The sequence below is a fragment of the Neodiprion pinetum genome, chromosome 4, assembly GCF_021155775.2.
Source record: "Neodiprion pinetum isolate iyNeoPine1 chromosome 4, iyNeoPine1.2, whole genome shotgun sequence".
NCBI classification, from domain to species: Eukaryota; Metazoa; Arthropoda; class Insecta; order Hymenoptera; family Diprionidae; genus Neodiprion; species Neodiprion pinetum.
The window spans coordinates 3970021-3997931 of record NC_060235.2 but is presented as its reverse complement, the minus strand read 5'-3'; the positions used below and the strand labels follow the sequence as shown (position 1 = coordinate 3997931).

The 27911-nt window shown below is 41.9% G+C and overlaps 1 protein-coding gene and 1 long non-coding RNA gene across 2 annotated transcripts in view; one reads left to right on the top strand and one right to left on the bottom strand.

Annotated features, from left to right (window-relative positions):
* LOC124216636 (uncharacterized) overlaps positions 1-13145 on the bottom strand; it is a 45528-nt gene extending 32383 nt beyond the window's left edge. Inside the window, exon 1 of the long non-coding RNA XR_006882646.2 lies at positions 12827-13145. This is a non-coding gene — a long non-coding RNA (uncharacterized lncRNA). The remainder of the gene's footprint in view (positions 1-12826) is intronic.
* Positions 13146-13194: 49 nt separating this feature from the next.
* tara (taranis) overlaps positions 13195-27911 on the top strand; it is a 36257-nt gene continuing 21540 nt past the window's right edge. Inside the window, exon 1 of the mRNA XM_046621402.2 lies at positions 13195-14151. Coding sequence (XP_046477358.1) covers positions 14131-14151 — 21 coding nt within the window. The 5' untranslated portion in view covers positions 13195-14130. The remainder of the gene's footprint in view (positions 14152-27911) is intronic.

The following is a 27911-nucleotide window of genomic DNA, read 5'->3' as shown; positions in this document are numbered from 1 at the left end:
CAAAACAACTCGCGGGGAAACCGAACTCGTGAGGACGACGCTACGGGGCGAAATCCCGCATCCCTTCAACCCTGACGCATCGCCGTCTCTGTTTCTCCCTCTCGCTCTCTCCCCTCTCTCTCCCTCTCTCACCCTCGATTTTCTCCGCGCCACCCGCCCTTCTCGTCCCGCTGAGAACGGAGCGGGAGTTTCCAACCCCCTCGTCCTCCGGGTTGGCTCCCCCCCCCCCCCCCCCCCCTCTCGGCTGACGGGGATGCTGGATGCGGGCAGCGTCTCCCCTTTGCCGGGTCGGATTGGTTCGTCCGGGGACGAATGGGGAAGCTCGATTTCTGCCCTCCCCCCCCCCCCCCTTTCCCACCGCCCCCACCCCCCTCCGGTCCCCGCCGCCATCACCCCCGCACACGTGGCTGACGTATGTCCATATCGCGTAGCGCGCGCGGCGAAAAACGTCAGGAAACTTTTAGCCGAAGGTCCGACGTACACACACCGGGGACTCGGGCCTCCGTGAAAGCACCCCCGAACATCCCGAAAGCCTCTAAGCGACTGCAACGCGGCAACGACGATCAACCACGTGGGCTCGGCCGGCTCCGCTAGGCGTCCCGACGCCTCTCTCTCTCTCTCTCTCTCTTTGAATCGCTCTCCCTCACACGCACACTATTTCACTTGTCGTCCCTTCGTCCCTGCGACGTCGCGGTTACTCGCCGTTCCATCCTCCTCTTTTATGAATCTTTTGCCGCTGTCAGACACGCTGCAACCAATGCGTGTATAGATAGATAGATAAATAGATAGATACGCATATAGACAGACGGATAGATTCATAGATAGATGGATGGATGGATGGATGGATGGATGGATGGATGGATGGATGGATGGATGGTTTTATTACATAGGCTCTACACTGTTAAAAATTTCTTTACGGAACTTCCGACGCACATTATTGAAAGTTTTATCCGGAAACGGAAGAGTTAATTCACCATACGTTCACTGTTCATTCGATTTACAAATACAACAAATTTACCACACAGTTTGCTGAATTCAAATAGCGCTTTTTCGCGTTGTTTTTCTAAATTTTAGTAAAATCAAGAAAATTTTTAATGTAAATATTTAAAACAAATACACAGTAATTTACGTCGCTGAACCGAATTTGTAAATTTTCAGCCTGATTTCGGAAATTCACAACTCTTTTGTACCGTGTACAATCATTTTTAACAGTGTTGGATCAAGACCCCCCCCCCCCCCGCAAGATAGAAGAGTAGAGAATATGAGTTAAACTTAGAAACTAGAGAAAAATAGAAGTAGATCAGGTTAACCATACCGAATATAATAATCGTATGTATGTGTTTGAACGAAGGCGAGATCTGTCCCCGAAACGTCAAACACATCGTCGCGTAGTTGTTCGATCTTACCGTACGAATGACACAAGCATCTACCGATTATGCGACTGTGAGATACAATATCTGTGTATAAAAATGCATACCGAGATTTGTCTACCGCTTGTGCGTTATAAGAGCGAAAAAACCCCCGAGCAGCCGTCGGAATGTATGAAAAGATTTGTCAACTCCCCGTGAGAGAGAGAGAGAGAGAGGGATAATTTTTTTCTCCTTTTCCTGAACCTTGCGCAAAACGTTTTACTTATTTTATTTATTTCAAACCCGAGACTAGTCCGCTAATTTTTTTATTCCTACTTTCGCACATTTTCCGTACATATAGAATTGAGATTAAATTATATCTGACTCAATTATAACGTCAGAGTGCAGTGTGGTATGACGAAATGGAATCGCGATCCGGTGCTGGGTTATCGTATGCATGTGAGGCCGGTATTTTTTTTCAAACTTTTTTTCTTATCCTTACGCACCCTTCGAAAAGTTAGTTTTCAGTCTCAAGCGAAGCCTCGCGAAACCGGAACTCGGTAGCAAATTTCTAAAAGGTGACTCGTCCGGTTTGAATTTTTCGAACACTAACCGAAATATCTCGAAAACTATACAAGTTGGAAAGCTGTTTGTGATTTCATTTTATAGATAATCAAATTTTCTATAAAAAAAAAAGGTCCAAGACTACCGTACACCTAAATGTTCATCTTGTATTCGATACGAACGTTTAAAGTCGAGTGCACTGAATAAATGAACGAAGATGATTATTACATTGCAAATTTTTATCCTCACCCGTGTTCCAAGCTGATACAAATAATGTCACGTACTAGTCAGGACATTTTTTAAAGAACATTCGATCGTCTACAAATTGAAACCAACAACAGCCTTCCCAGCTTGTATAGTTTCCGAGATATTTCGGTTAGAGTGTTTGAAAAATACAAACCGGATGAGGCACCTTTTAGAATTTTACTGCCTAGTTCCGGTTTCACGAGGCTTCGTTTTAGGCTGAAAACTAACTTTTCGACGAGTACGTGAGAAGAAAAAAAAGTTTTAAAAAATCGACCTAATTTATAATCGTATGTACGTACATACCGATGGCCTAACTGCAGTAGCAGCGGGCAGTTCGATCCGGACAAATCATTCCGACGTCTCTCGTCAGTCCCGTTTGTGCATCAAGATACTTCGTATCTACTTATAATTGTGTGAATCAACGGATAATTTCAATGCAATTTTATCCCGCGACGATATTTTTTTTTTTTTTTTTGCGTAAAGATTTTTTTCTGATCTTAACACAACCGAATCCACGCTGCACGCGTTTTAACGTGTGTTATGATTATTAGTTAGAATAAAATTGTGAAAATGGAGATCGATTTCAGAGTTCCCGGATACCATTGATGATAAAAACTAGAAAATAATATGAATCCGCGATCGGCCGATCGCAAAGCGGTTTTACTGGCGAACGGTATCGCGAGGCGTTTCTATGCGCGGTTCTGAATTTCGGGCGCGCCAATGCCAGTCGTCCTTGGTCTCAGCTCACGACTGTTGGTTGGCGTAGGTATACCTACAATATATCCTTGAGTTGCGAAGGCCGCCGATGAGGATTGAAAGACCCTGAAGCCCGGCAATACGCGCGAACGGGAACCGAACGGAGAACGCGAGAGACACTTCGGCGCGGTATGAAAAAGAAGATAGAAACGGCGGGGGAAAGTGATGAAAAAAAAACGATCACAGGACACGGAACAAGGCAAGTATTCACAACAAAAAATGGCTCTTCGAGTGAAAATGTCTCGATAAAAAAGAAAAAGAAGAAGAAGACGAAGAAGGTTAAAAAAATAAATTACACACAGGACTTGCGAAGAAGCCCGGCTCTTGGATCCCGCGCACCTCAACGAGCGGCAAACTCTCGATTCCTCGGTATCAGCGTGCAAAGTGTGCCGCTGGTGGTGACGAGTGTTAAAATGAGTCACAAGTCAGCGTAGTCGGTCTCTTCGACTCGATGCAATCGGTACCCGGTAGCAGTCAGTAAGTAAGTGTGCCACAAGTCCTGCTCGCCGGCTCGACGAGGCGGACGATTTAAATGTCGTCCTATACGCGCCAATGAGAAAGCGGCTCAAAGCACTACACGCGCCTATTTGTCCACACATTGTACATTATACACACGTACGGTTGTTTCTTTCTTTCTTTCTTTCTTATTCTCTTAAAGGAGCTTTTAAATCCGGGGTCATCCTCGTCTTAGCCACCACCACCGCCATCGTCGTCATCGTCGTGCTCTGCTCCCCCCCGGAAGTGGAACGCGAAGGATGATCGGCAGGACTGTCGGAGGAAGCTGAGATATACGTGTACAGGACCTACCTACTCTCCTCTCACGGACTGCACAGTAGCCCCGGTTGGGCTGCGGCCGGTACCGCTATAAACAAACCGCCAACGGAAACGCGACCATCAATGAAAGTTAACGGTTCGCGTGCCGCCGCGTTCCGTATTATACATATACACATGTATTTTTTATACACGCGTGCCTGTGTACGTACAAGCTCGGCGGGCACTCTCCTCCACCCAACTTTTGTACCGTATTTCACCCATATATGTATATATATATATACATGTACATGTATACACTTATATATGTATATACACATACACCCACCGACCGTGATATTGTATCGCCTAGGTATTATCGTTCTGTGTAACCTGTCGCTTTGGAAGTGTGTATGTGTAACGTATACGTACAGTGTATTCCGTTTCTCTCTCTCTCTCTCTCTCTCTCTCTCTCTCTCTCGCTCTTTCCCTCTTTCCCTCTCCCTCCCGCCCTCGATATCGCTTGTTTTCACCGCTACAACCTTGGCCCTCATCCCTGCGCATCGCCGCTATAAACTGAGAGGATCGTCCCAGTTTATACACGTGATCTCTCCCCCGCGATTATTCCATCGGGAATACATACCGCGGTAGGTAGGTAGGTGGGTGGGTACGTATACTCGGATCCCTCGCCTTTATCTTGTAAGAGACGGTGAACCGCCGTTGTTGTTGCTGCTCCGTCGAGTCGACGAGGAATAACAGCGACAAAATAAAAGGAGGAACGGAACCGAAGAATTGAAAAAAAAAAAAAAAAAAAAATCGGAAATACATTTCTTAATGTCGCAAGTTTCTCCAGTGTTTTTTCAGTTACGTTGAATTGTACATGAAGGCGTCGAAGATACACTGTAATTCGTTGATTTTTCACTTTTTTTTTCACACATTTTTTCGAATTAGTGATGAATCACCTTGCAGCACTTCAATTATTATTTCTTTTCTGACATTATATATTGAACCCAAGGATCACGATCCGTAACACAACGATTTATCAACCGGGTTCATCTTTTTCTTCTAAATAAAAATTTCATATTGAATTATAATTATTTTATGAGATTGAATTAATAATGAAAAAGTCGTTAGATACGATGCTCAAACATCAACAGGGGACTTAATATTAAAAGTGTGGGTATTCTTTCCGCGTAACGTGAAACGCTGATCTTTTGACAGAATTTTTCTCTTAAACTAAACAAACTTTTTCGGGAGTGTCGTGGTCGAAAATCGCAAATTATTCTTTTCCGAAACACTCCAATAAACACGTACAAGCTGGTTCGCGAAAAAAAATTATTTTTTTCTTACTACTTGCCTCCTGAACGTTGGTGTTTGATAGAAAGAAGATCCTCCCAAAATATGAGCTTTCTAGCTAAAGTCTGACAGGTAGCTCTTGAAAATTTTTATTTGTCGTTCGTCTAACGTGAAAAGATTTTACTTTTCGTTAAAAGTTGAAATACTCGTAAGCTGTTGAATATTTTTCAAAATCGTGCATAGATCCTTAAAGCTGATTCTTCAAGATTTTCAAACTTCTGTAACAAACCGTATTTGTCACCGTTACAAAACATATCACAGTCATCTGAAAACTACCGATTTTTACAGACAAAAAAAAAATCGTTAGTCTTTTAATGATAATAACTGTGCTTTGTTATAGAGATTTGGAAAGCTTGAAGAATCACAGCTTCAAGGATCTATGCATGAATTTGAAAAATATTAAACAATTTACGCTAAAGTGAAGTTTTGCCATGTTAATTAAGCGGAAAATCAAAATCAAATGATCGACCTTTTATACTTCAGATAGAGAGCTCATCTTTTGAGAGGATCTTTCTTTCATGAAACTCTAATATTTCAGGGGGTAAGAGAGAAAAAAATTTTTTTCTCTTTCTTACCTCCCTAATATATATTCGTCCGTACGTTAAAAAGGTGAATTAGGTGCATAGATTCGCCCGGAAATGCGTTATTTCTCTTTTTGGAGTTGCAATGGAAATAATTAAATAATAATAATAGTAATAATAATATTAAAAATAAACGCAGGTGAAGGGATGCATAAGAACGAATCGTGGCTACATTAGGCTGTACAAGAAGGCGAGAGAGAACCTTTTATCACAATGTGTGTAATCATGCATACAACTACATACATGGGTTATACGATTAGATAATACAAATCGGAACGAGTGCGTAATGTTATACGTTATACATATATACGCGGGAACTCGTCGTCGTCGACTCTTATCTTCTCTACGTGTATGAAAAAACGAATTGAAATTTTAAAAAAATGTCGAAAAAAAAAAAATTCACTTAATTTCGGATCGGATTTGGCAAAAGTTTACCGATCGAGAGTAAAAAAAAAGAATCGCGTTTTCGATGCGTGCGGAACGAAAATTTCCCAACGTCTTATTTATGTTTGTTTGTTTGTTTTTATTTTTCCAATCTATTTTGACTATAATCGGCAGTGTATATTATTAAAATTATTATATCAATTAAATTTGAACATCCAATCACGGAGCGTACGGTAATATAATCCACGCACGAGCGATAATGGAAGTAAAAATTTTTATAAAAAAAAATAAAAAAAAAATTTTTAAACCGCCTGTCCGCATAGCGGACGGAAAACTATATCGTACGCATATATCGTAACACGTACGTCTCGGCTATTAAACGGCAAGATGTAATTTCATTGTCGATTAACACGACAAACCCCCTTAATCGATTCATAATAACCTGACGGCAATATTACCGAACAGTCGATTGCGATTTTTTTGTCAATTTTCCTCAACCTGGTCTAGATTATCGTACATGCGTAGACATTGTTATAACATAAGCCTAGGAGGGAGATACGTCGTCGACTCTGAACGATACGTTTGCGACGAGCAGCGCGATGCCTCGCAGCGGACGATTATTAAAAATAGAGTACACCGCGTCTAGCTTAGGTTAGTTTACGCTAGATTAGATTCCGTTGAGAAGGGAGGTTACGCCCGAATCTAATTTCCAACAAACCTAACAACCATGAACACTGACAACGGTCGTCACAATAATACGAAGAACCGAGCGATAGGAGAAGAAGAAGAAGAAGAAGAAGAAGAAGAAAAAGTAAGAAACAAAAAAAAAAAAAACAAAAACAAAAGAAAGAAGAAAAAAATATGCGGGCGAAAGATCCTCCCAGCGTCTGTGTGTGGGTGAAAGACTCGGTGCTGAAAGCATCGGCGACGCTGTGTAGTAAGTATAGCGATGATGAGAGCCTGTGGCACGGGTACGCATCACAGTCGTCGTCGTCGTCGTCGTCGTCGCCGTCGTCGTTCGGGCCTCTCGGTGTCCCGACTCTGGCGGCTGGACGGCGCGGCGATCCCGAGGCATAGAGAGAAGCGGTCTGTGCCGTGCGGTGCCGACTGGAAGTTGGAATGCGGCCGAGCCGGGCATGGCAGCCTTGAGAGCGCCGCGTTGCTGGCCGCAGTAGTGCGACTCAACCTCACCCGTGACTCTACACAACCAAGACGATGTCTCGACACGCGCTCGCGAGCAGCGATCTCTCGACACACGGGGCCGATGCCTATAGGCACACTCAGCGAGCTGTGGTAGCTGGGCTGGGTTTTAGCCGCGGACCGAAAGAGATAGGCAACGAACGGAGAGGTACGGCATTCTAGTGATACGGCTACGCCGCTCGGTCAGACGGAGGAAAACTAACATTTGAACCGGGCTCGAGGCGAAAGCTGTCACGTGTGCACGTTCGTTCGCCGCTTTTGTGCCGGACGCACTGCTCTTTTACTCCTAAGAACTCTACCGATATCGAACTGCCTTGCCGACCGAGCTGAACAATCGCTAGACGAACTCCGTACGATTTATAAACACTCGATTCGGAACGACGGAATTTTAAATCTTGGACGATTCGGAAACGGTCGAGATAAATTTTTACGCGAGGAATGAAGAAGTGATGTTCCGTAAGCTGGATTCGCTAGATTGGCATGTTACCACCGAAAAGCTTTTCACGCGGCTTACGTACGCGAACCAACAGCTATAAAGCTCGGGGCTTGTACGTTCAATGAGTGCATGCGATATACGTGTAACGTCGCGGTCGAGGCGGTGCTCTCCGCAACAAGTAGTCTGCGGGTCGACGTGAGAAAGTCAAGTACCTACGTACGTACGTACGTACTTACCTAGTATATAATATACCGTATACACAATAAGTACCTACACGCGAGTATCGATTGTAAGAACCTTGTGTCACGCGGCGCGGCAAAACCTTGCGAGGAACGTGTCGTAAGCGATACGAGGGATTCGGATCCTCCTTACTCGAATTCCGGTGGAAACAAAGACGCGTGGCCGTGACGTCATTCGTCACAAGCGAACCGCGGGCCGTTTCCCCGGCGGCGCGGGAATTCAAACTCGAAAAACGTTGTCGACGTTGCATTCTGTCCAAGTTTCCACGAACACTGTTCATTTCCATTGCACGTCGTTTCACTGTTCTTACTTTCTTTCGACGAGTATTATCAAACGCGCATACATACCTACTTAAGCATCATCTCGATGGTCGACCGAGTACGTAAAAATTGTAAGTGCACCGCTTAAAGCCTCGCTGAGGACTGGGTCGCGTTTTACGATTACAGGAGGAGAAGGAGGAGGAGGAGGAAGAGGAGGAGGAGGAGGTAATAATCTGTCCAGGAAGTCTCGAGATTTATAACACCGAGGCGTGTACACCCCGTCGCGAGAGGCTAATCTCTCGCCGAAAACACCGACCAATTGCGCAATATCATCTCTCTCAGAGTCGCCTGTGTTGCCGCGGCGTTTGTACCTGACCTGCCCTAATCTTTCCGTCATCGTTGTCCCTCTTTTGCGCTCTCTGTGTGGCATACGTCCAACCATGCTTTGCAGGCCCCTCCTACTCCTGCCTCCTTATCACGTTCTATTCTCTCTTCCTCATCCGCTTCAAATTTTTAACGCCTCTACGCCTCTACGTGCAGGTGCCGCGTACGCGAAGGAGCTTTCTTTCACGCTCGATTATTCTCAAACCCCTTTTTCTTACCAATTACACGTGATTTTATATCTAATTACGATGGAGCTGTCCAAAGAAACGAGGATAGACAATTCAAGTTCGGATGACACCAGGCCGACTCTTGCGGTATCAAATTTTTACCAAGCCTTGTTTGACCGAATGAAATCTATTATTGTAATCGCGTCGTGAATTGAGGGAATTTTTTTGATACGGAAATATGAATTGATTGTAAACTGCAAATACAACAAGATCCACGTATTATAAGGTAATATTGAAGCAAAGTAAATGTTCCGTGTAAAATCGATTAAATATTTCGTCGGCATTCGGTAGTGAATTAAATTCATTCGACAAACCGTTGAATTTTCCAAATCTCCAAGTGACTATCGAATATTCATCCTTACACGTGTAAGTGAAGAGCCAAAATTTCTTTCGTTGAAATAAAATTCAAGTTCAAAGCGCAGGATCGTGTCGTTGCATAATATGTAGAGGCAAATTGAAGAAATTTCTTTCTCATTCTCAGTGCATATATTCACAGATATAAATTCGTCATCGATTAGAGAGAGAGAGAGAGTATAATAATCAGAGTGCCGCTCATTAAATACGTTCACGTCACTTAAATATGCATGTGTTATTAGCTGAAAAGTTTACTGTTGAATTGATCGAGTTCTGACCTCTCGCTGATAGGAAAGCCAAAAATATGCAATGTGAAGAGATTGCAAGTCTCTCTCTGAGGAGGTTTCGCGTATACATGCAGCGCGAGTTATTATTTCTCAATTCGATATCAATCATACACAGTGGCTCACTTTCAACGGCGCACACGCGTGTTGTTGTTATTCAGCGCGGGAATTTTGAATTTCCGGTAGAACCAATTCACCGATACCGCATATATCAGGTGTTTTTGTTCGAAGGCGGTGCATTTCCGGATGAGTGAAACTGTACAACGAGGAGAAAACGGAAAGAAACTCTTGGAATTTTCGTCAAATTATAACATAGCTGGATGCTTGTTATCGTTATATGTATGATGTATAGATATACGCACACGCGGAAATCGGTGCAGAGTCCTCTGAGCTCTCGTGCCGCACAGCTCGCGGAATAGATAAGAGATATAAGAGAACTTGAAGGCAATTTATCGCTGATAAAGATGCTCTTATCGTTGTCGACGCTGCTGGCTGAGTATGATAAGAATACGTCAGTTATACATAAAAAGAGGGCTTGCAGATGAGGAGAAGGAGCGCGTGACGTCTCCTTTTCGCATTAATTTATAGCATCAAATTCAAAATTCTCAACGCCCGATGTTCGATTACGTGTAAATATTTACATTGATTACCGCGATTTTTATTCGATCATACTTCCAACTCGGATTACCCCTGTGACACGCAATCAAGTCCTCATAATTGACTATAATCCCGGTACTCGTGCATTTCTCAGATCATTATCAAAATACAAAATACCTTCTACAGCCCGATCGATAGAATTAATTGAATTTTTTTTCTCTTTAACAGAATCGGCAGGTTGTAGTTTGAATTATTATTGTGATATTTATTAAGTTTTTACATCCAACCTTACGGACTTACACGTATGTTAGTTTATTTTTTCTTAATTAACAGCAAACTGCGCCTAAGAATCCCGAATTTGGCTCTTCTCGTCTTTCATACGAAAGATCAATCGTCTCGGAGAAATTTGGATAACAGTTTTCTGCTATCGAAACAGGAGTATCGCATCACTTTCATGTCCCTGATCCGTTTTCGGTACTGATTTTTATGAACAATAATTAATTGGACCGCGATACGAAAAAAAGAAACTAATATAGATATACAAGTCCGTAAGGTGTACGCATAAAAATGAATAAAAAATATTACAACAATTGGTAGCAGTATCTTTCAGGTTTTGCGACAGTTTTTTCATTTTTTTTCTCCAATATTTGTCACAAATTTTTCGAGTGGTGCCTAAGAAAAAAAAAAAAAAAAAAACGATAAGAAATGAACCACCCTACCGAATAGTCATTGAGCGTACAATATACGTAGAGATGAAAAGTGAAAATTATTTCAATTTCACGTCCTTCGGGTAGGTATCCGCCGAATGCGTAACAGGCGCGTGTAACTCGATGACAATCGGCAAGTACGCGTATCGTAATTAAAATCATCAATAATCAAGGGGGGGAGGGCTTATCGATGGGCAGGGAGGTGACAAGAGCGTGGCGTGTTTACGTAAGCCGCAACTCTCGCAGAGCGCCGCGCGGACTGCAACAAATTACGAGACGACGATGTTGGCCGTTGCGTCATTCATCGAGCTGCTCTTTAGCCGACGCAGCTGGCCAGGCGCCGCGGCTTTCAAAAATTCGACGCTCCGCCGTTTTCGTAGCGCGGTGAATAAAAATCTTATAAAAATCCGGACCGGCGGCTCGCGCTCCAAAGCTTCGACTTACCTACAACTCGTAGGTGGGTATAACACCACGTCCGAAGAACCGAGCAAATAACGAAGCCTCGAGATAGTAAAGACGGCAACTGCGCAGTCAGGAACGCCGAAGGTCGTCGTCGTTGCTGCTGCGACAAGCAGCGATACTCGCAATTGTTGGCTAAAAACATATACGTCTATGTATTGTACCGACGCCGCGACGCCGAAGTCGTTACAGGTATACAGAAGAAGCGGGAAAATTTAAAAGATCTTTTTCAATGTCCGTACCGAAGAACAAATAACACGCTGTACAACGTATCGTTTTTCAATATATTTAATCGACATTTAATTTAACTCTTTGACCGCCTTTTTAGCATATTTGCTACAATGGCGAAACGGCAATTTTTTTTTTTAATATCTTGAAATTATTCGAAAAGTAGTACGAATAATTTCATTTGACAAACTTTTTATTTAGACGTGAAAATTGAAAAATTCTGTTCTTAAATAGTGTAATTTTTGATTGGATTATTCTTTACTCTGGGGTTGCGGGTACCTCTGTATGCTACAACGTACGTTCGAGATTAGCAATTCGGAAAATTATCAACGATTTTTTTTATACCGAACGGAGCTGCGAGGCCGGTGCGGAATAACAATTGGGAAAAATATTAACGATATTTTTTTATTTTTTTTTCCTCGAATCTTGCGCTCGCAGTTTCAAATTCTTGAAGAGAGAGAGAGGGAAAGAAAGAACGAAAGAAAGACAGAGATAGGATATTATATCGCAGCGCGGCTAAATCGGCAACAAGAGCGAGTCTACAGTTGAAGAAAACAAGATTGTGTCTGGCGTGGTCTGAGAGCCGGGCAATAAGCGCTGCGTCGAGTCAGCCGCTCGGTTCTAGCGACTAAAGTAAGCAAGCAAGCAAGTAAGTAAGTAAGTAAGTAAGTAAGTAAGTAAGTAAAACCGAGTCAGCCTCAGCCATGGAAAAATGACGTAGTCGCACCGAGAGTCCGCGGTGAACGCTGCGGTATCTTTTAGCTGGTTGCGCGACTGCGATCGGTTCTCGTCCCCTCTTGTTCCCTCCCCCGTCGCTGTCTCACTCGCTACGTAAGTTTCACCAACGATGAGAGAAAGGTCCCTGCATAACCGACCGATCGACCGAAGTAAGGAACAAACGAATGATCGCAGCCCGCAAGCGGTCCGTACGCTCGGGTTCCGTTTACCGAAAGCCCGCAAAACCGATGAATATTTTCAAACCGTCCAGGTACAAAAACGTTTCCCGAGGAGTCTCGCGGTTCGCTACGACGTTGTTGAAAGAAACGCGAAGACGTTCGTAGAGAAGAAGAAGGTCGATCAGCTACGATATTACGTAACGCTACGAAACCACACGGTTTGTATCACCGAAAATAATACGAGTAAAGAATGAAAAAAAGAGAGAGAAACGCACGAAATTAACTATTATTCGTTGGGGTAGGATGATGTCGAAAAAATGAATAGAACAATAATAAAGTAATAACTACAAGAACAGGGTTCCACGGTTTTTACCCGCGTATAACTTGTAACAAATTATGCGTAGGTATTTTCTTCTCCGGGTCGTTAAAGTAAGTTTTAACCCTAAAACGTGTATCGCGATTCTATCGCGTACAGTCCTTACGACCAGCCAGCGTTTATCTCTGCGATTTTCCGCAAGGTAGATATTTTAAGGACGGCCGGTTATCGGTGTAAATAATAAAAACGTACCCGATGAATTTTCTTAGATTGTCAACGGTGTGGGCAGAGAGCTACGTCGCTGGTTATTAGGATACATAGCCAGGCAGGCAGGCAGGCAGGCAGGCCGGGTGTTGTGTCGTCGTAGTTGGTATGGCGGTAGGAGGAGGGAGAGAGCGTGCGCGCGCATCGTCCGTGAGAGAGGCTCGATTCTTGCGTTGCCTTCGGTGTATAGCCTTGCGTTCGTCGTGCAGGTGGGCCGAGAGATGGCGGAAACGGCCGAAGGATCCTCCGGGGGAAAACCGAGTCTGAGCGAAGTGACGAGGAGCGGATTCGCCGCTGCGCCGCTAGCGTCGCGTCGCCTCGGCATCGAGAGACTGCTTGCTGTTGTCAGTATTCAGTAATGCTTTGCATGGCTGGCTCGCCAGTAGTCGTAGGGTCGGTGAGAGTTGTTTTTAAGTCGCTAAGAAGAAGTGATCACAGTGTGGTGTTGTTTGCCTACCGACGTCGCCGTCGTCGCCGTCGTTCTTCTTCTTCTTCTACTACTAGTACTTCTCCTTCTTCTTCTCCTCCTCCCTGCTCGACTGCTAATAATAATAGTATTAATAATAATAACAACGATAACAAGAACAAGAACAACAACAACAACACGACCACGACCACGACCATTATTGCCTATTGCCGTTGTTGTTACTACCATTATCGTCGTAGTTACTGTTGCTGTTACCGTCGGTTACCTCGTCGTCACCTTCCTAGCAATCCGATATCCTCCGCCACATTCTCCGCCTCGTCGTCCTCGTCGTTGTTATACCACCACCGCCGACGACGAGTGTGTTGCTGCTGACGTCGCCGAAATAACCGACCACCGTCGTTCAAACGAACAGCACACCGACGGAAAAGGAAAAAGAAGAAGAAGAAAAGTTACTAGTTTAATAACAATAATAATAATAATAATAATAATAATAAAAGAAATCAACTACAACAGCAAGAATACGCTGAACAAGAAACTATTCTCTTTTAGCTTCTATCGTTTGCTCCCGGTGTTGTTAACCTGTAAAAGGAACTGATGAAAATAAAACCCTGCGGTCAATCCTACTTCCCGCAACCCCAACCCTTGAATAAATCGACGCAATAATTCGTCTACGATACAAGTTATCTACGTTCATCCCACCCCCCCCCCCCCCTTTGCCCCGCGAAACTACCCCCCCTGTCCCCCCCCCGCTTGATCGTACCCTGAAGTGAAAATTCGACGATATTACGTGAATGAATATATATACATATTTATACATGGTCAACGAACAGTCCAAGATGCTGTCAACAGTGCTAGCTAAATAATAATGTGGTGCGACGTTAACCAGGTGAGTTTCTTTCTTTTTGAGACTTTTTTTTTTAATCCCTAGTTTTCTCCTTTCTCAGTTTCTCTTCGTTTTGAACAATTTGGGGTTCGGGTAGGGAGAAACAGAGAAAGAGAAAAAGAGTGGTGGGTTTTTTTTTTTTTTCTCTCCACCGCCGTGTCGACAGATACTTGCGTTATAATTACAATTCTGTGATCGGAAGTTGGATCGAATTCCATTTGCGGTCGTCCGATCTTTCTCCGTACGCATCCGATGTACGAGCATGTTACGCAGAATCAAGCGGATATGATATTGTAGGAGAGGGTGAGAAATTATTTTTGGTAAGTTTCTTGACCGATGAACGCAAAAACACCGGGCGTTAATGACGGTTATAATGATGATGACGAGGATGACGAGGACGATCGCTTGTGCGTGAAGAAATATTGATAGATAATAATTCTATGGATTTCCTCGTCCTCCTTCTCGATTATATCGTAAATTCCGGAACGAATTTTAATGAATTTCTATAATTTTGTAAAATTTCCGCGGCTCAAGCACAGCGAAAGAAACAATGTACTCTGCAATATTAGACTTTGACAATAGTCGATAAATTCGAGGAACCTAGTTGGGTGTACATCGTGACGTACACACAGGCTCGTTAATAACGTCGTTGCAAGAGAGTAAGGCCGAGATGCAATATCGCCCCAAGAAAATGACGATCATTGGGCCCCGGAGCGTAGAAACGAGTTTTCGAATATCGTTGAGAAACTTTGTACCAACGAATCAAACGAACCGACCAAAAGCGCGTTGTTCGAAAGACCACCGTTGTAAGAAATTAACGCGGATTCGACGACGAACTTGTTTTTTTTTTTTTTTTTTGGTTTCGTCTTGTTTCAACGTCGTTCGATCAGTTTGAAACTGGTAGTAAACGTGCGAAACGGCGGGAAAAATTTGAATCGCGGTTTTTTCACACCGCGTATTTTTCTACACGCCTCTCGGCAAGACGTCAGATTTGACGCGTGGTAACCTCGTGTGCAGTTGTTTGAATTCGAGCAATCCCGCGTTTCCTTGGCGAGGCGAGGCGAGGCGAGGCGAGGCGAAGCGAAGCGGTTGCGGGTCGTCGGGGGTGGCGGTGGGTCGGGGGAGGGGGGGGGGGGGGCGACTTCTCTTCTTTACTCGGCCGCCCGTGGAGGAAACTTAACGCGCGCCGACGACTGCTAACTTCCAGCGAGCGGACTCGTAGCTGTCTGTGGTAGCTTACAATCGGTAAGCGAGAAAAGAGAAGGGAATAATAATATGCCGCGGAGTTGGTTACGACGACTAGCCATCGGGACGGCCGTCGCTATGGGAACGGGAACAACGATAAACAACGACAACAACAAGAATTCCTCATGACTTCGTTTTTACACTTTTCTGTTCCTCCCCCTCTCCCTCTATTTCTTTTCTTTCCTTTCTTTTTATTTACAATTTTACAAATTTTGGTACGCTCGATACGAAGAATGGAATGTTGTAACCTAGATGCAAAATAATTAGGCTTAAGGTACGATCGACAAGTTAGACACATTATATGTGTGCGAGACGGGTTGTTCTCTTTTTTTTCTTTTTTTCTGCTCTTAATTTATTTACAATTTATCTACAAACTTTCGTACCTACGATACGAACAATGGAACGTTGTTTAACCTAGGTGAAAAATAGTTAGACTAAGGTCCGATCGATAAGTTAGACACATTATATGCGTATCAAACGTCCTCTCTAAATAACCAACCTTCCTGTGGCTGTTTGAAATTTGAAAGCCTATTGTTCGTCAATAAATATTCGTTGTAACGTCAACTCCTGTGGGATTTCATTCGGGCGAAACGGGCCAAGTAACCTTTTGAATATACCAAACGAAAAATTTGACCTTTATTTTCTCTTGTTGCCGTTTGTTTTATACTTAATTTTTACGATACGAATGATTTTCTCAGCAATCACCTAACGCACGGTTTCAATTTTGTTCTTGATTTGCTCTTTTGTTCTTCTCTCTCTCTCTCTCTCTCTCCTTTTTCGTTATCTTGGTCTCACGATTTTCCATGCTCAACACTACGTTTGATATAACGGGGGGAAGAAAAATAATTTCACGATAACCCCGTTATTTCTATCCTCTATATTGTTTTACCATAAGCGTTTACTTGCTAAAATTTTGCAATTAAAAAATCACCACATGCGGTGTATTATAAATAATATGCGTTTGTCGCGAGTTTCGTTAATTCCCGCGCGTGTCCAAACGTATTCATTCCATACATATAATTCCTTAAATGCGGTATCCCGCAGTTTATAACAGAAATGTTGCGTTTAAATAATGCGTCGTATGATGGATTCACGCACACCGCCTTATAAGAAAGATGATAATACAACTTGGTAGAAGTTGAAGTACGCATTATTGTTTTCCCTTAACTCTCGAAGCATGCCAGCAAGTGTGTATGCGGCAAGCAAGTTCAGCGTCAACGTCAACGTCAACGCATAACGTGTAACCGTCGTCTGCCAAGCGGACCTCTGCAAGTATGTTGAGATATACGTTGACACACACGCACACACACACATGCATATATATGCGTACATGCGTAACGCGCAGCATTAATTTCGTCAAGTACGCATGGATGTCGTGTATGCGTTTATGTATGTATTTACGTACGTATATAAGTTGTTCACCGAATGTGCAGCGAGACTTCTTCGTACCGACACTCGTTGTGCGTTACGTAATCGTTTAGGCACAGCGGTTCTCAGTTCTTGTGACAAATAGCGAATATCATACAGTCAAAACGACGACGATGATGATGATGATAGCGCGGCGTGAATTCCGTATAAAAATACACCGAAAACAAAAAAAAAAAAATAATATACATATATACAACGAATATACAGTTGGTAAAAATCTGTTTCAAATTTCGTCATAAATATTGTATGTTTATTTTACATGGTGAAAACAGGAAAAGCTGATTTCACTCAAAACTGTTGGAAAAGAGGCGACGCGTGAAGGTTTCTCGCTAAAAGAAAAACAAAAAAAAACAAAAAAAAAAAAAAAAGAAACTACCACCCGTGGCAACTATATTTTTTACTACGAATATATGTATATAGCAGATTTCAGTCTGCATACAATGGTTTTCATTGTTTCCAAGGTTTCCTATTGTTGCATTATACTAAAGTATATTTCGTCGAAAAACCTTATGCGTCATTCTTTTCCCGGACTTTTGGATAGAATCTACTCTTTTATTCTCTCCGTGCATGCTTAACCTGTCGTCGACTTTATACACACACAAAATATGCCACGTTGATAAATTTTGAAATGCAATCATTGATTCGCGTCTCATGTATACGTTTACGTAACGTACAAAATATAGAGGTAAAAAAGGTGTTATACATACGGTTTATAATAAATATAAATACATATATATATCGAGAAAGTTTTTATTTTTTTTCCCCGTAATCTTTTTCTCTGTAATTCATTAAACGCAGAAACATCGTATTTGGTTGTTTGTTTTTTTGATATTTATTTTATTTCCACCCTCGCGACGTTGACCAAGATACCAAAAGTACGCTAAACACTCACCTCCGTTGTAACCCCCTCCTCCTCCTCCTCCTCCTCCTCCTTCGCCTTGTTCTCTCACCACTTCTGCAACAAGAGTAAAACAAACTATTATCACACAACGACTGGAGAATCGCTGGCTCCTCCTGCAGTGCACAGCAGCGTTAGTGAACTCAAAGGTCCCATTAACCAGAGTTATCGACACACGATCTGTCAGTAGATCTTCTTTGCCCCCTCTACCGAAATAACACCCCCCCTCCTCCTCCCCCTCCACCTTGTCCCGCTTTTGCCCCCCCCCCCCCCCCCCTCCCCCGGAATCTCTCGGCATTCCGTAGCGCTACCCTCCATTCATAAATTCGCCCGGCTTACCACGTTGTACGTTACTTTGCGCGTGTGTGTGTGTAATACCTATATAATATATGTATACGTGCGTGCATACGTATATATATATATGTATGTACATATGTCAAGTTTTGCCGTAAAACACGTGGTCTTGATTTACGCGCGTATAATAATGCGCGATGTGTGTCACGACGAACGACGACGACTACCTGCCACAACGATCACTGAATATGCATGTTATATATATACATACGCTACTTCGGCACATGTGTATATATATATATATTATAAACACATATGTAACATAGCATGTACGAGGTTGTGTTGTATAGTATTTGGTGACTTGTGATTGCAATGCGTAATCGAGTTTTCACATATTGTAATATGTTGTTTTTAAATACGCGTACAATGCCTCCGACTTGCATAACGCGTTGTAATATTGTAATAGCGAAGAATCGTATTGTCAATAAATTATACACGTTTACGAAAGACGAGAAGTTGTTCCCGGTGCCGGTTTTGTTTTCTTTTTGCTTTTCCTTTGAATGTCTTTTTTTTTTTTTTTTTTTCTTAATTTATTTGTGCGTCAGTTTTATTTTTTTAGAAAATTTACTCGAGTCTTTTTATTATTATTATTATTATTACTTTTATTATTACTATCATCAAAGAAAACGAAAAGTGAACAAGGAAGAAGAAAATATGCAAGAACAGAAGTTTGATAATACGTGGAGATGTAAAGCGTGACGTACTTTGTGTTGGCAGAGATCTTTTGTCGGCTGCCACCTGTGTTATACGTACATGCGTACGTAAATACGTACGCGCGCACACTTTGCGCAATAACTTTCATACTTGAATGAAACGACGGAAAAATAATCAATCAAAGAAATTTTAAAGATAAAAGAAGTTTATTTTTTATCAGGCCAAGTTCGGGTCAGGTTAGGTTAGGGTATTACCGTACAGATTCGGGCAAGTTCGGATAGGTTCGGGATTCTTGACACGGCAGCGGCGGCGGCGGCGATATCTTTATATAACATAGAACGATATGTATATATATATATATATATATATATAATTGAAGTAAATATATATATATAAGGAATTGAGGCACCACGTGCTGCGGCACCTTTGGCGACACGTGCCTCTGCAACCTATAGTACGCACGCCTGCTGCAGTTATAACCCAGTCTTGCTCGCTGTTGCACCGTGCACTTACCGCTACATCGAATCCAACAAGGAGCAGCTCTGTCGGTACGGACACGCACGCAAAACGAGGACGTTTGCTGAAAAGAGAGCCGCGACGAAGCAAAGACACACAGAGAGAGAGAGAGAGAGAGAATAGAGCAGAAGCAACAACTGACAATAATACAATATGTATATAGGTACATACGAGCAATTGATAGATGCTACTTTTTACACTTATACCTACTTGTTTACACATCTCTCCGAGGGTTTGTAATATAAGTATATGTAATATAACGCGTATATATTTATATTGTGTATCGTTTATATTTGTTGTATGTTTTTTTTTTTTTTTTTATTTTTCTCTTGCATTTCAATTTGAAAATTATGGGTGTACGCGTGTTGTAAGAAATTTAGCCGAATTTGAGCTTCGAAGCGGGGCATTATCGTATTTTAACACGTTGTACGTGTTGCAGAAGTGAGGTGCCTTGGTCGATTTCGACGCTGACTTGTATATCTCGCAAAAAATATCGAAGTTCGCTTATTAATAAGAAAACAAAAAAAAAAAAAAAACGCCCCGACACATTTTCACTCGACGACGAAGAAACTCTCTTGTCTTTTTTTTTTTTATGTTTATTTCCGCGACAATGAAAAAATGCATCGGAGTGTTTTTTCTTTTTTTTTTCTATTTTTTCGTCGAGAATCGCTGTACGGAATGAGGGTGCGAGGCACATTCTCACACACTTCGAAATCTACCAGGACACTTGCCTCAAAGTCTATTCAAACGATTCAAAATTTTTCGATATTTGCACGAAAGGCGCGCGTTTTACCCTACACCGCGTTCTCGCGTATGAAAAAAAAATATATATACATATATATTATAAAACAAAAAGATAAACATAGAGAAAAAACAATGTATCGGAATAAAAATTTACAATATCTGCAAGCACACCTGTATCGCATACACTCGCTTATTATGTAATAATTACAAAATGTAGGTATGCAACGTGCATACATCGGGTCACAATCAGGTTGAATAACAGAATCGCACGCTGTGCTGGTTCATTCTTGTTACACTTGTCTGGCTACTCCTCCTCCTCCTCTTCTTTCTCTTCCTCTGCTATATATACATATTATATATATATGTATATATATGTACACATGTTTATCTCTGTATCGGCTAGGTAGATATTCTCCCCTATCCCCCTCCCTCGTATCCCCTAGCTCCTCCCCCTCCTTCCCCTCCTTGTTTCTCCCTCTTGCGTCCGCGTCGGCCTCACTTTATGTTCCTCCTGCTGCTGCTGCTGTTGCACCAACGGGCCGATGCACTTTGTCGCTTCCAATGCAGTTCAGTCGGATTCGGCTCGGATACCGGCGAGGTTCAAACCTCCTCTCCCAACGAGGTGCAATTGCGAACGGTGCGACGCAACGCGGTATTGTTATTTTATTCACTGCCGTGTCAATGCTTAACGACGACGGCTCTGTCCAAACGCGATTCATGAGGTTTTCTTTCAGGATGAAAATGATTACTTAATTATTTAATTATTTTTTTGATTTTGATTATTTAATTATTCATTTATTCATTCATTCTCTCTCGTCTCCCCCTCTTTTTTTTACATGTAATTTGTTCTCTGCATAGTATTTATTGGCATGTAAAGTAAACAAATAGGTATAATCGACATCTGTGACGAATTGGATGGATTTTGCATTGTTTTTTTTTTTTTCTTCTTCTTTCTTTCTTTCTTTTATCGTTGTGGAAATTTTCACAGATTGCAGGACGAAAATGTCGTTGCTCACCTGTGAAATAAAATAATCGCAGAATCGCAACGTCTCGGGTTGTTACGAAAGTATAACACAGGACAAATAAATATGCCTGCCACCTACGCGTATGAATATGATCGTCTTCGAAAGAGAGAAAAAAAAAGTAATTACAAGTTCTTTGTACGTCGTATACGGAGATAATTTTCTTGCAATTTAACGAGGAAAACAATTTGAATGAAAAACGTTTTTTTTTTTTTCTTTTTTCTTCTCTCGTGTCTCTCGAACAACACGGTTATGAAGCTGAAGGATAATTCGACTCGTGATTAAAAAAAAGAAAAGAAGAGAAAAATGAACGTTGAAAACGTTGAGGTTATATTGTAAAGCAAGATGACAAAGTGTTTGAAGAAAAGAAAATGAAAACCGCATTGAAGTTACTTTGAAATTTCTAATATCGCACGTACGTAAATATACGTATATATAGATATATATAGGAGTGATTTGCAGATAGATAGACAATGTTTATTATGCCCGTGGCGATGTTGGAAAAAAACATTAGAAACACGAGTAAACGCAGTAACGAAAATTATAAAAAGAGGGGTGAAAGTAGATGTAGATGTAAAAATGAATAGAGAAATATTGTATAATAATATTATAATTGAAAATGAAACGACACGAATAAGTAAACAAACTAACAGATAGATCGATAGATAGGCAGTAGATAGAAGTAGATGAATACATCAGTTAATTATTGTGTGGGCGAAGAAACGCGTGAAAGAAAAGAACGAGCAAGTGTGAAGATAAAGATAGAGAGAGAGTGAGAGAGAGAGAGAAGGGTAAGAAATCACGTGGGGTTACAAATCGCCGGGGTGCGCGAAGGTTTACGTTTCAAATCGAGCATCGTCGCGTCGCTTCGCGTCACAGCGGCGTATTTGACGTGTCCTGGCGAACAAACACACGTGGTCGAGAGCAACCCCTGCTACCTTTCATCCCCACCTCCTACCCCGACACTTGCGTCGTGACGTCCACCTCCACCACCCCCAACCCCTACAATAAAACTTTATCCGTGGGCGGGGCGGGAGACGAGGGTTTGAAAGATCCGCACGTGCAACCCGCGTGTATTTTTGTCGCGTTTGAGTTGGTAACGTTGCGTCGCAACTGTTGTTAACGTGGTTTCGGTGGCAATAACGTGATAAAACAAAAATCATAATGTGATATAAGAAAATTTCAACCCCCCGCCGCCGATGTCAGGACGTGTCGCGAAGTTTCTTAACGCTACTGCAACGCGAAGTATCCGATTACTTTGGCAATTTCAGGATTGACAGAGATTCGTTGCGTCAGTGGATCCATAAAAAGCAAAACGTAATCATTTTTACCCTTACGATTAACGTTACTAAAGTTCAACCTCGTGTTTCCTCATCATATATCTACCGTACGTGTATCGTGTATAAATAATATCGACACACGTTATACGGTATACATAATTTTTTGGTTTTTTTTTTTCTTTCTTTTTGGCTCCGGTAAACAATTACCTCCCTTTTTTCTTTTACCTCGTACTCGGTGATTCGCGCATAGTCAACGTTGAGAAAGAACATGTTTCTCCGGAAATCGTTTACTCGTTACACCTGCGCGTGAAACGCGTGTTCTCGCATTGCGTTTACGCGCGCGCGTTACAACTCGACTGCGACGACAAGGAGTGTCGAGAGTCATCCGATCCTCGCACGGGTCGCAATCGGTTCTGAACCGTGATCTCATCGCATAGTTGACCGAGAGCGGTGGTCGGAATCCTCCCTCCCTCCTTTTCCTCATTCCCTCCGATACGTGTAGAGACTCGGTTCGTCAGTCGCGGCGGTTATTTAACTCGAGATTGTGTCGCGTGCCGAGAGATGAGAGACGAGTGGTGGTCGTTCGCTTGGGTTCCGTGTGTCTCCTATATAGTAGTCATGAAATATCTCGCCGCCTGCCTGACTGACAAATTAGTCGCCACGTGGTGGTGGTGGAGGAAAGATCACCGTCCACCGATACAACGGCTATCGGAGGGTCCTCCTCCTCCTCCTCCTCCTCCTCCTCCACCTCCTCCTCCACTGAAAAACGTCCAACTTCCCTCTTCGTCACTTCGGGATTCCCGCGTTCTTAGGCAGGTGGCGCTACCGCTCATCAATCTCTCGTTTCTCTTTGCTATATCTTCTCTTTCCTCTTTTATCTCATCTTATCTTATCCTAGCTTACTCTTCTCCGGAGGATTGTTGTCGTATGCAAATTCGCTGAGAAAGGCCACTTCGTCTCTCTCTCTCTCTCTCTCTCTCTCTCTCTCTTTCTCTCGATAGCTATAAACTCCCAACCACGGTTATAAATCGAACATGAAGCCACATGGGTACGCGTACACATTTCACCCTTCGAAACTGGCGCTTTTCATATTTTCAACCACGTGCTAGCAGCCTCTGCTATCCCTCTCTCTCTCTCTCTCTTTGCACGAGTCGTGGAATAATGCCCGGTGTACAGGTGGCTGCGCTTTCATCGCATTCTACATTCCAGCCTTATAGCTGGCTTCTGTTCCCAGAGAGATTATCTTCGACTTGTCTTTTCGGTCTTTGCCGCGTCGCCCACTCTCTCACACACGTACACAGTAAACAGTCTCTCTGTTTAACAGCTGTTGTTTAAAAAAAAAAAAAAATTATTTACATGTATGTAAACGAGCTGTCGGGATACAAGTTTGTGATATTTATGACACTTTATAGATATTTGTTTTCGCGCAAAAGTAATGATAAGAAAGGAAAAAGTATATGGAAAAAAACAAAATACTCCCAGGGGTGAACGTGATTTAGACCTTTGGATTTTTAGAATTAATATTATGTAGAACGATATGTATGTATCAAACTTATCATATGTCTAAAATGAAATAAAATGATTCTGCAATTTTTCTGTTTCCTCTTGGTTTTTGTCCGTCACACAGAACCGCTTAAATACCGATATTTTGTTTATTGTACACCGTTTCGAGTGAGTTGATACATCCCAAAGCCCTTGACTACGAATAAATATATTTAGTTGTACGTATATAGTTTACGGTATTTTCTATTTTCTATTTATTTTTCATTTTTGTTTCGGTCTGTTTTATCTTCGTCGATAAATCGGCACAACTATGATCCAATATGATCAGGCTTAGCATAGTAACGTTAACGCAAAGAAACCTGACGTTAAAAAGTCAACGACGTTATTATTTAAAAACGACTATCAAAGAGCCGGCTTTTCAAAATTAAACTAGGTATATTTTATTTCAAATAACTGTGTAACCGAATCTCGGACATTTCTTAGTCGGCGAATTAGCTATTTTTCTTAAACATGCGTCGGTGTTGCAGCAACGTTATTAATATCAACCACATCCTCGTAATTCAAATACCATATCAAAGTTACGCAACAACCTGCGCAGCTGCTAACGACAATTTTACCCTCCCGTACCAACATTTCTTCCAACGTAATCCCCGTGAAAGTCAAGTTCGAGAAATGAACAAAACAAGTTATCTTTCATCTGTAATAAACGTAAACAGAAAGAAAGAACGAAGATCAGTTTAGTGGGAAAAAAAAAAAAAATGCAGCAAACGAAACAACGTTGAAATTATTGCGGTTACAGAAATTCGGATTCCAAAAAAAAATAAGAAAAAAAAATGTAATAAACGAATAAATAAATGAAAAAAAAAAAAAAAATAAAAAAACACCCCGACGACGATATATCCTCGCGTGAATTACGACCACTGATCCTATCGTTGCAGTTGTAACATTGTACATGTGCGTATAAATAACGCGTATATTATAGTTATAGTTATGCACGTATAACAACATGCCGCTGCCAAGGGTCGACGGGGAGGGGGGAGGGGGCGCAGAGAGGGGTGTACCTTAAAATATTAACCTAGCGATAATCTCCGTGTGATGGGGGATGTGGGAGGGGGGTGGCATTTTTTTTTTTTTTTTTTTTCGGGGGTAGTGTGGGTAGAGTAAAGGGGCGCGAGGGGGAGGGGGAGGGGTTTCGCAAATGGAAGGCGCGTGCGCGAGCCTCCCCCTCCTCCTCCCCCTCCTCCTCCCCCTCCTCCTCCTCCTCCTCTTCGCCTCTCCTCCTCCACCTCCTCCTCCTCATCCTCCTCTCGACGTAACACAGAGAGACTATAAGTTGGAAACACGCATGCATACACATATATGCATGCACGTAGAGGGTATATAGTACGCCGGTTGTAGTACACAGCGTAGGGGTTAATTGGACGCTGGCGCCGCCGCCGCGGCGGCTCGGCGAAGTGGAGCCACCCACGTGCGCCTGTCGAACGAAACGAATCGAATCGAAACTGTATTACATGTTGTTATGTGCCTGCATACAGGGGAGGGACGGGAAAAATTAACCCCTGTAACGAAATACATGATCTTCGAAAAATTTTACGACAGATTTTTTTTTTCTTCTTTTCTTTCTTTTATTTAGGCGTCAAAATGAATTTTCAACGTACGGAGAATGTATGTACATACATATATAGATAAGAGAAACTAGTAACGTAACGCGACGCGACTGAAATTTTTTTTGCTGCATCCCCTCGCGCGGTGACGTCACACATAATTTGTCCTCTCTACTCGGTAGCTAAAACCTGAACCTAAAATGAAACGTATTTTTTTTTTTTTTTTGTTGAGCTAGAATCAAGAAGAATAATGATGTTCCTTCTCTACCTGTATTTCTTATTGTCAGAGACATGTCGCATAATAATAATAATAATAGTAATAATAACAATAATAATAATATCAATATTAACAATAATAATCGCGTTGCGCTCCGTTATAAAGAACGAGAGAAAAAGGGCGAGAGAGAAAAAAACTCTTGGGGTGGCTCGAGGGGTGTGGGGGTGTAGGGGGGATCGGATGATACGTAACGCAACTCGTTCGTTCGCCGGCTCGTTTCATCGATCGAAAGTTTCAAGTTGGATTCAGCAAGCCTCGCGAATATATCGATTCATTCTCGTACCCCCGTATTCCAACCCATCCCTCCACCCCTGACGCTCTGCTTAATTTTAATCCGGTGGTGCTACACCCCAAGCTGCCTTATGCTACAACATATCGAATAGTAATAGAAACAACAACGAAAAGTCTATAATTTTTTGAAAATTTCGTAAGTCAAAAAATGTTGTACAAGGAAAGAAGGAGAAAAAACGAGTTTATTTTTATTTATTTATTTATTTGTTTTCTCTGTTTTGTTTTTCCCTTTATTTATGGTCACTCGAATTCATTGTACGTGGCACGCGTGCGACGGGAAGAATGGACTTATAGCCGTGACTCGAATAACGAAACTAAACTATATGTGTATATATAGGACCGAAGTTTTTTTCTTTTTTTTTTTCAACGTTGTTGTAACGATTGCCAATTTTGGAAAAAGTCGTTTATATCGCAACTTTACGGATTGTCAGGTATCTATTCTAAACGTGAAAAATAGGTTGTTTTTTTTTTTTTTTATCAAATTTTTTTCAACGTTTCGATAAATTAACGTTGTTAACTTCACCCTCGTACCAAACTAACAATGTATAATCGTGCACAGGGGATGTAATTATAAGGACAGTTGAGAATAAATCATCTTGTCTAGGTACGTGTAATTATTTATTGTTCACGTTATACGACGAAAGGACAACAACAACAGCAACAATAATAATTTCCGCGTAGCACGAGCTCGATATTATTAATACATAGTCGCCGCGCGTCTCGCTCGTTCACATTAGAATTACGGAGAAATTTAAAAACTCTCAACGCTTACTAAATACGATGATACGTAAATTATTATATTACACATATGCGATATCCTAAGCAGACTTGCCATGTTGCGCTGAGACGAAAAAAACTACAGCGTTTGCTTGTAGATTACTCTATATATTACGTATAATATATAGTCGAAGTCGATCCTCTCCGAAGGAAGGTACGTCACATCCTCTGAAACCAGTTTTCACAGGGACGAAAACTCTGAAACCTCCTCCGCCGTTCTCGCCGCTCGATCCTCCTTTTCTCCCACTCCCTCACGATCCAAAACCCACGAGCTCTTCTCGAAGATCTCGTTATATTATATGCGCCGTTGGATAGATCGTCGTATTAATATCATTTTCTCTATCCTGTATCCTTCTACGGTACATACCTTCGGCATGTATATATATTTATATGTCTATTTATACGTGTAAATGGGTTTTATTTTTTTAATTTAATTTTTTTTTTTCTTTTCTATTCTTTTGATTAATTTTCAACCAGTTGACCAGATTAAAAATCTCGAGAAAATGGAAAAGAATAAAAAAATCGGGAATATAGTACGTACGTATATATAAATTCTTGTGCAATAACCAAATTCAAACTTTCGAATAATCGTTACGGAATACGACTCTTACCTAATTTACTTTTGTATTTTTTTTTTTCTTTTATTGCTTGTAGAAGCTTATTGTTATACAATTTATTTCCTAGGCTTTTCTTTTCTTTTTTCTATTATTATTATTGTTATTGTTGTTGTTGTTAATTTCCACATTCGTTTGTATTATAGAACGCATGTATTGTAGATGAGGCAAAGTTGAGATCATCGCAGAGCGTAACATATATATCTATAGATATATATATGTATACATATATATAAGCGATTCCGCACCCCATTTCGTACACGCCGCAAACGAACGAACGAACCCCGCGCGATCGAGGAAAGAGAGGGGCGGTTTTTCGGGCCGTACGAAACTCAACTTTTCTGAATCCCCCTTCTACCTCGCCGTCTCTCTCCGGCTCTCTCTCTCTCTTTTTCTCTCTCTCTTTCTCTCTCACTCTTTCACTCGCTCCCTGCCTACGCCGAGCGACCGAGCGCCAACGGAAAATCTATACGAGGTGAGGGGAGGCTTGTCGTTCTCCGCTATACGTAGAGGTCGTTTCATGCAATCCCGACACATACGTATGGAAAAACGCGGA